We start from the raw sequence: 9,628 nt of genomic DNA on the forward strand, positions 1-9,628 counted from the left end.
ATCTTTGATTGTGCTGGCATAAATTCTCATCTCCAGAGTCATGCATAATCCCACACCTTCTGGAACTGAAAATCTAATCAAATAAGAAAAGACTAAGAGGAGAAAAAAAAGGGACTATATGAATTAAAACAGTTGGGCATTTTGTGATTAATTGTTTTTTTTTCCCCCTAGGTTTCATCGGCCTTAAGAATGTGTACAGATACAAACGGAAATCTAACTATATGGTATCTGTGCAGAGATGGGGATGAGGCCCAAGTACTGTACCGGAAGCCGTGTTGCATTGACAATTGTGTACAATGTATTCAATATAAATTCAGTGAATCTGGTGCCATGGGGGACAAAATCAATACTTGATAAACATATATGTAAATCCAGTTTTCACCAATTCATACATCCTGAAAATGGAGGTTTCCCTTGATCATATCCCTTGTTTCTGCACCTCCAGATTTATACAATACTGCAGTTGCTTCAAAATCGCAGCACTTGTTAACGTTGCTGGGATGGTGTGCTGGGGAATGACTGTTTCTTTTTTTTAAACTAGAGATGAAAGAATAGTAGGCCTTTGTATGGACTGTGATCTCTTCCCACCCCCCACCTCCCCAACCTCCTGCTCAAGGCTATCTTCTCCCTACGATTTTGCTTTTGCACGCACTTTGACGTTTCGAGGAAAGCCATCCACGGACCGAGTGCCAACCGTTGTCGAATCACCCAGGACCCCTGAGAAGCTGTCTGGCCCTCCTGTTCTGCATTGCCCTCACAACCACCATCAGTTCCATTACCCTTTAGTTGCTGGTGTCGCCAGGAGCAAAACTTATTCCTGGAACAGAACAAAAGCTTTAAACGAGGGTTTTCTAACTACCAATTTCTTGTAAGACCCCCCCCCCCCCCCTCCTTTTTTTAAAACAAAATCAGCAAGTGCTGATTTCACTGAAGCGGGTCTCTTGAAAGGAATATATCGTTGCATCGAGTGCCTTTCACCTGAAGGCACCATGGGAGTGGGGAAAGGATGGTTGTGTGCAGGGAAACCGTAAACCTTTGTACATAGGCAGTGATTGGTTTGCATTGAATGTTAAATCGTGCCTCAATGGGAAAAAAAATGCACCTCCCCATTTTGTTTCGAGTGAATATGTATACAGTTGTCTTCATATTTAAATATTCAATAAAATTATAATTGTGACTTTTTTTTAAAAAAATCAGAATCCATTTAAAACACTATACTGATTTCCTTCACAACCAAACTGTCAAATAGTTGCATCCTAGTTTTAAGTTTTATTTCCTTGACATTTTAAATTGCCTTGTAATTTATAACAAATCAATTTTCTCAGTCTTGCTCTCAAACAGATGATTGCATAGACAAGTTGGCAGTGAAGAATGTAATTTGTTTTTCAACTCCTTGTTTTTTTTACCTCTGTCAACCAATCATCTTTTGTGTTTTATATTAGTTCTTTATCCAAGTGAACAGCTCAGTTAATTCTAGTCCTGTTTCACAGTGGAATGTGGTGAATGGGTTGAAATGATGTACTGAACTTGCTAAGAGTTTGTTTCTTACTTGGAAAGCTTGAGGCTCTTGCTCTATTTTAATTTGCAACATTTTCAGTCTTCGAAGTCTGGATACATATCAGCAAAATTACAGGATTCTTGTTTGTGAACAGACCAGTGGGACAGTCAAAGTTAAGTACATCTTTTGAATTAAAGCTTTGGGATATCCTGGCAGTAAGATTCTCCATCAAACCCCACCTAAGTATTTGATGTGCATTTGCTGATTTATTTGATGAGTTTTAATAGAATTATGAAAGAACAAATTTGCAGCAGCATTGAGGTGAAAAGCAGGACGGCACTGAGCAGCCAGTCGGTGGTCAGTTGCATTGTGATGCTACAACACAGTCAGGTTCAACCATGTCAGTTTTTGTGCATTATCCTTTTCATTTCTCTTCTGTTTCTCGTCTACCTTTGCGCATTTAAAGTTGGCAAGAATATGAGAGGATTCTTTAATGAGAGGAAGCTTTAAATAAAAAAAACATTTTGTTTCATTTACTATTCAAGTCATTGTGACAAGTAGCATTTGAAATACATTGGTGCTGCACTTCACTATTGGTCGATGGGGTCAATAATACAGTAATGTCCCTCCCTAATGGATGGCGGAGTTATCCAATGGTTTGTTGGTTAACACAGTGGATGGTGACTTGTTGTACAGGTTGGAAAGGTCCCTATTCTGATCTCCTTATGTGCTAACTTAACGGCTTGCATTTAACAGTCAAGGCACTGTAGTTATCCTTGGGGGCCCTTGGGCTGAGGAGGAAAGTCAACTCAGGGTTCCCACTCCTGATTATCTGTTATTTTCTGGCGGGAAGCCAGCATGCAGGACTGGATGTGGTGGGATATTGAAGAGCCAAGTTGCACATGAAGAATAGCCACATGGGGCAAGTACTAGAGGATTTCCAGTGCCCTCCTACTCTGGTCAGTGATCAAGAGAGGGAAGATGAGAAAGCAAGGGTGCTGCAACACACTGGAGCCTAATGGGCATGCTAAACTGCTAACAATTAAATTTTAGTATTTTTATTAAGCCAGTACATACAATGTGGCAGGGATCAATAATACCCTCCCCTCTTTGGAATGAATTATTGCACATGTATGTAATATTTTTAGCAAAATATGTTAATACATTTCCTTTTTGTAAAGTGTTGTATATTTTAAAATGGTCTTCCTTGTATCCTTTCTCCCTGACACAGCTTTATCAGTTTATTCATTGAACCCACACCATGGTGTTTTTGTGTTTTGAGGGGATCCAGGGTATAAAATTGCTTTAAAACCTTTTTCATAGTTGTTCTTCAATTATGAAGTTCTGCTGTACTGGGTGGAAGGTTAAAGACCGGATAAAAATCCAACCGTCCCCGTCAGAAACTTTAAGCAAAGAGGCGTGAAATTTTTTGCGATCTGTATAGTTGTTGTATGTACATTTTCATATGAGTTGTAAATAATTGAACGATTATTGTTGCTCTTATAAATTTTTTTGGTGTATTTTGTTCTCATTCAGTGCTGCTTTCTTTTATTAAAAAATAGATTCCTATTGGTTGTGGATCAGTGTTCTTTTTAGTGTTAATCTTGCCTCAAAAACCATTTCTGTGAGCTTTGTGATGCTTGCAGTGTGGTACATTCTCAGCACAAACTGGATGTGGAAAGTAAGAGGAGTTGAAGTTTAAAAAAATACCTTCATCTAAAACATGCTAGCTGATGTGAGGGAGAATAAAAGTCCACCCTGATTTGAGCAATTAAAAGTTCTGTGCTCTACAGACGTCTTAAGAATTCCACCTACAATGGGATTTTTTAACTGTAGAATAGCATCTTTGTTCAGTCAGCAGTTTATCAATAACTTACAGTGGAAATGTTAATCTCATTTCTGCTTTCTAAACAGCCATAATAATGACTTGGTGGTTGGAGGTGAAGGAAACAGGTGAATGAGCTTTTGGGTTGGCAGTCAAAGTGATTTTTGCCTGCATTTTGCTTACACTTGGGGATTTTGGTTAATTCTATTCACCTGCAGTCACATCAAGATCGATGGGGTTAATCATAAGAATTCAGACAGCTGAGAATAAAGCTTTGACTTTTTATTTCAAGTTCTATTACTACTGGAGATGTTTTCTTCAAATTCACATTCAACCAAGCTGGAAATAAATGTGGAAGTATTGAGAAGACCAAACAGCATCTGGAGAGAAAAATAATTGAAGCTTCCTGTTGATCAAATGGATCTGGAGAAAGAAGAGGCCTGTGACAGTGGAAGCTTGGAGGGATTTGGAAGGTAAAAGATCATGGTGAAAGAAAATATAAGATCATGGCAGATCTGTCCCAGGCCTCAAATCTGTACCAAGTTCCACATAGCTCTCAATTCCCCGACCTTTCAAAAGAAAATATCTACTGCCACTGCAAGTACCTCCAGTGAGTCAGCCTTCACAAACCTCTGGCATGTAGAATGCCAGAGATTTACCACCCTCTGTTTTAAATGATTGGTCTCCCATCTTGTCCCCTCATTGAAGACTCCCCCCCCCCCCCTCCCTGAGGGAAATATCACGCTCTGTATTGTTGGCCCCCTTAAGACCTTACATATTTAAATAAGAACATCCCATGTTTTAATATTCAAAGGATACAGAACTGCCCTTATTTATGTTAGGACAACACTCTCATCCCATGAATTAGCCTCGTGAATCTCTTGGACTTCCTCAAATGCTGGTGTATCCTTTCCTAAATAAGGGGACCAAAACCAAACACAGTAGTCCAGGTGTGGTCATGCTGAACAATTGTAACATCCCTATTTTTAAACTGCAACCATCTGTCAATAATAGTCAATGTACCATTTGCTTACTTGCCGTGGCTACATGTTAATGTTTTGTGCACAATACATAAACCCCACTGTACTCCTCTCAGTTGCAGTCTCTCCCAATGAGTAGGTCTGCCTTTTGATTTCTACTGAAGGCATGACATAATGCTTTCTTATTTTAAGCACATTTGATAAGTCTTTGCCTGCTCACTCAGACTATCTATATACAGAGTCTAAATATCATCATTGCAGCATACCTTCCCGTCTATTTTCACATCATCAGAAAACTTGGATACCTTACAGTATCTCTCCACTAAATAAATGAATATAGATAGCAAATAATTGAGGGAAAGGGCTGATCCTTGGACCAAGCCACTATTTACACCTTTCCAGCCCAGAAAAAAGCACGTTGTTCCTCAGTTATGAAATTCATCTGTACTGGGAGCGAAGTTAAAAGACCAGGTTGAAATTCAACCTCTGCAGAGATAGGACATACATAAATAGAGATGAGTCAACAGGGAACAGCCCTGGGAGTTCTCAAGTCTTGTGGCACCAGGTCAAACATAGACTAGGAAACCTCCTAACTGATAAATCGGTTCTCTTCCATGTCAAATACTTGGAAAGAGCACTGAAAGTAGCTGGGACACAGAATGTACTCTGGCTCAGGGACATCAATGGCCATCACCAAGAGAGCTTGGTCAAGCTGACCGAGTCCTGAAGGTGGCAGTCTCCAGGCTGTCTTGGGAAGGTAGGGAACCAATACAAACCTACTTGACCTTGTGCTCACTAATCTACCTGTGGCAGATGTATCTGTTTAACAATAAAATGGAAAGAAGTGAGCACCATTTTATCTACGTGTAGACAGAGTCCCTTCTTCACATCAAGGACACCCTTACTACGTAGTATATCACTACAAACATGCTAAGTGAGATAGACCCACAACAGATGTAGCAGATCAAAACTGGATCATGAGCAGCAGCAGTAATGTATACTGCTGCAATCTGTAACCGCATGGCCTGGATATCCTACTTTCTAACCTTACTATCAAGAGAGGATTTCAACCCTGGGTCAGTGAGGAGATCAGAAGGGTGCTGGGAGCAGCACGAGGCTCCCAGTTTCACTTAAAATGATGAGGTGCCAATGCAGTGAAACTGAAACACAGGGCTGGCTACCTGTGTTCTAAACAGTATTCAATAGATCTCACAACAGATTGCCTACTTGATTAAATGCACAGAACATAAAAGCCACTGGAGAAACTCAGTGGGTCAGGCAGCATCAATAGACCTGAAACAGTGACCGTTCATTTCTCTCCATAGATGCTGCCTGACCTGCTGAGTTCCTCCAGCACCTTTTGTGTCGCTCTAGTTTCCAGCATCTGCAGTCTCCTGTGTCTTGATTAATTACACTGCATTTTGTAAGTGGCGCACTCTGCAGTGAAGATGTTCCATCTACTGTGGAATCTAATAACCAATGGATCAGATCAAAGATCTGCAGTCCTACTGTATCTAGTGATGAATGGTAGTGGACAATTTTTTTATACAGCTGATGAAAGAAGGCAGCTCCAAGTACTTCCCCAACCTCAACAATGGCAGGCGCCAGTCTGTGAGTGCTAAGTCAAGGCTGAAACATTCGCAATCATGTTCAAACAAATGCAGAGTAGATGATTCACCTCGTCTTTCTCCTGAGATCCCCAGCATTACAGCGGCCAATCTTTGGCCAGTTTAGTTCACTCCATGTGATATCAGGAAATGGCTGAGATCACTAGATACAACAAAAGCAGTGCAATTGAGCGACATCCCAACTATTTTGGGTTCCAGAACTAGCCGTGCTTCTAGCTAAGCTGTTCCAGTATAGTTGCAACACTGACATCTGCTTGACAATATAGAAAATTGCCTAGGTATGCCCTTATTCACAAAATGCAGGATAAATTAAGTCTATTGGAGATTAGATTAATTAAGATCTTTATTAGTCACATGTACATCGAAACGCACAGTGAAATGCATCTTTTGCGTAGAGTGTGCTGGGGGGCAGCCCGCAAGTGTCGCCACGCTTCCAGCACCAACATAGCGTGCCCACAACTTCCTAACCGGTACGTCTTTGGAATGTGGGAGGAAACCGGAGCACCCGGAGGAAACCCATGCAGTCACGGGGAGAACGTACAAACTACCTACAGACAGTGGCCTGAATTGAATCCGGGTTGCGGGTGCTGTAATAGCGTTACGCTAACCGCTACACTACCGTGCCTGCCCTTTGAGATCAAAGGTATCTAGCTTGCATTCTGGTTCTTTGGGTCCTGAAATAACTGGAGACCTGCCGTCTCTGTCAAGTTTGGAGCAGGAGGTTTCCCTTTCAAAGACAGGCAGGTGTACGGCTTGTGAAGTGGAGCATTCCTTCTGGTAATTATACTGGGCTCCCGTGTGCTCTTGATGCATGGTCTTGAGGGTCTTAGTGCCATTGTGAATGTTCTTTCTCCATTTTTGAGTCAGCATGCGCTAGGGATTCCAAGGGATAAAGCATTTCAGAACATCCTTGAATCCTTCAAAGTAATTAGACTCTCGATGCTGGATGTTGACTGGGGAAAGGACACTGAGTTATTCTGCCAGTAGATTTGGAGGATTTTGCAGAGATGCTTTGGTTCTTTTGCCATGCACACTCACCTGTCCACCCAGTTTCTTCTCCCTTTGTTCATCATTCCCATCCCCTCCCCATCCGGTTCCACCTATCACCTACCGGCCTCTGTCCCACCCCTCTCTTGTACCGCAATCTTTCCTCTTCCCTCTCAGTTCTGATGCAGGGTCTCAACCCAAAACATTGACACACAACTTTTGCCTCCACAGATGCTGTTTGACCTGCCGATTTTTTTGCTTGCTGTTGGTGGTAATTCTGGTGCCTTGATATACCTGCTGTATGCTGTATACCCACTGTCAAAGTCTTAGAAACTTATAGGACGGCAGGGATCATGGCTGCCTGGTTGACCATGGATTTTGTCTTGGGTTGAGGTCTTGATCTTCAAACACTTTTTTCCTCAGGTAGCCAAAGGCTGTGCTGGTACACTGAAGGTGATGGTGAATCTCATCATTGATGTCAACCTTCCCTCAGACATCAAATCAATAATTCCTAACCTTTTTTCGACTAATTAACAGAATGTTGAAAGCAAATAAAACACTCCTTTTCCCAAGGGCCTTAAGATTTTTCTCTGGATTACTTCCAAGAAAAGTCCTGAAGATCAACCTTAATATTCTGGAGACTCCCTGCCCATCCTGGAGAGTTAGCAATCCTAACCACAACATTCTGTCCAACAGAGAAATGGGAGATAGATTCATGACCATTAGGACTCACTACATGGTATTTCAACCCCAGCACTGAGAGAGCTGGATTGTGAAGTTGTTCTTCTCAACTATCCGGTCTGGAAGCAACGCAGAAAATTCAAGCGGAGCACACATCTTTTCGATCACAAGAATATATGCCACAATGGAATGGCTAATTTTGGGAATAACTGGGCATTTATTGAATGTTGGACAGTTTCACATTTACTGGATTTTGCCAATTGCCCTTGAGGTGACGTTGGTGAGTTGTCTTAAAACATAGAACATTACAGCACAGTACAGGCCCTTCGGCCCACGATGTTGTGCTGACATTTTATCCTGCTCTAAAATCTATCTAACCCTTCCCTCCCACATACCTCCCTATTTTTCTATCATTCATGTGTCTATCTAAGAGTCTCTTAAATCTCCCTAATGTATCTGCCCCCACAACCTCTGCCGGCAGTGCGTTCCACGCACCCACCACTCTCTGTGTAAAAAACTTACCCCTGACATCCCCCTTATATCTTCCTCCAGTCACCTTAAAATTATGTCCCCTCGTGTTAGCCATTGTTGCCCTTCTTTAACCGTTCCCGTTTTGCTGATGAAAGTACTTCCATGGTGCCCAGCAATGATGAAGGAGCAGTGATATATTTCCAAGTCAGTAGTGTCTCAGATTTAGAGGGAAACATGTAACACAGTTCTGATAAAGGCTCCTTGACGCTAAACATCGCCTGTTTCTCTTCTCCCACTGATGCTGCAGGATCTGCTGACGCCTTCCAGCATTCTCTGTTTTTGTTGCAGTAGGCTTTGTCACAGAGCTATACAGCCCAGAAGCAAGCCCCTTGACCCAACTCATCCATGACAAGCAAATTGTCTATCTGAGCTCGTCCCATTTGCCTGGCCCATATCCCTCTAAATCTTTCCTATCCATGTGCTTGTCTAAATGTCTTCTAAACATTGTAAATGTACCTGACTCTACAGCTTCCTCTGGCAGCTTGTTACATCTCCCCACCACCCTCTGTGTGATAAAGTTGCCCCTCAGGTCCCTTTTAAATCTTTTCCCTCTCACCTTAACCTATGTGCGTGCGCGCGTGCGCGCACACACCACACACACACACACACACACACACACACACACACACACACACACACACACACACACACACACACACCACAAACACACACACCAGTCCTCATTGAGGGGTCAGCAGTGGAAAGGGGGAGCAGCTTCAAGTTCCTGGGCATCAACATCTCAGAGGATCTATCCTGGGCCCAACACATTGATGCAATCACGAAGTAGGCATGCCAGCGGCTCTGCTTCGTTAGGAGCTTGAGGAGATTTGGTATGTCCCAAAGACTCTTACAAATTTCTATAGATGTACGGTGGAGAGCATTCCGACTGGTTGCATCACAGCCTGGTATGGAGCCTCCATGCACAGGATTGCAAGAGGCTGTAGAGGGTTGTAGACTCAGCCAGCTCCATCGCAGCACAATCCTCCCCACCATCAAAGGTAACTTCAGAGGTGGTGCCTCAAGAAGGCAGCATCCATCATTAAGGACCCTCACCAGCCGGGACACACCCTCTTCTCGTTACTGCCATCAGGGAGGAGGTACAGGAGCTGGAAGACCTAAACTCAACGATTCAGAACAGTTTCTTCCCCTCTGCCATCAGGTTTCTGAACGATCCATGAACCCATGAACACTACTTCATTATTCCTTTCGTTTGCACTACTTATTTATTTTTGTAATTTATAGATTTTTATGTCTTTGCACTGTACTGCTGCTGCAAAACAACAAATTTCATGTCATATGTCAGTGATATCTGATTCTGTCCTCCAGTTTTAGACTCCCCTACTTTAGTAAAACAGACTGTGACCTAACCTATGCACCTCATAATTTTATAAACCTCCATAAGGTCACCCCTCAGCCTTCTTCGTTCCGGGGGGGAAAAATTCCAGCCTATGCAGTCTCTCCTTATAGCTCAAACCCTCCAATCCCGGTGACATCATCC

The 9,628-nt window shown here is 42.5% G+C and overlaps 1 protein-coding gene across 11 annotated transcripts in view; it reads left to right on the top strand.

The window, feature by feature from the left end:
• Window positions 1-3,061, top strand: part of LOC127581662 (phosphatase and actin regulator 4-like) — a 129,346-nt gene extending 126,285 nt beyond the window's left edge. For all 11 annotated transcript variants that reach the window (XM_052036246.1, XM_052036244.1, XM_052036243.1 and 8 more), the window contains one exon: window positions 172-3,061. In XM_052036246.1, coding sequence (XP_051892206.1) covers window positions 172-187 — 16 coding nt within the window. In that variant the 3' untranslated portion in view covers window positions 188-3,061. The remainder of the gene's footprint in view (window positions 1-171) is intronic.
• The last annotated feature ends 6,567 nt before the right edge of the window (window positions 3,062-9,628 follow it).

The sequence above is a fragment of the Pristis pectinata genome, chromosome 22 (genome assembly GCF_009764475.1).
Source record: "Pristis pectinata isolate sPriPec2 chromosome 22, sPriPec2.1.pri, whole genome shotgun sequence".
Classification (NCBI taxonomy): Eukaryota; Metazoa; Chordata; class Chondrichthyes; order Rhinopristiformes; family Pristidae; genus Pristis; species Pristis pectinata.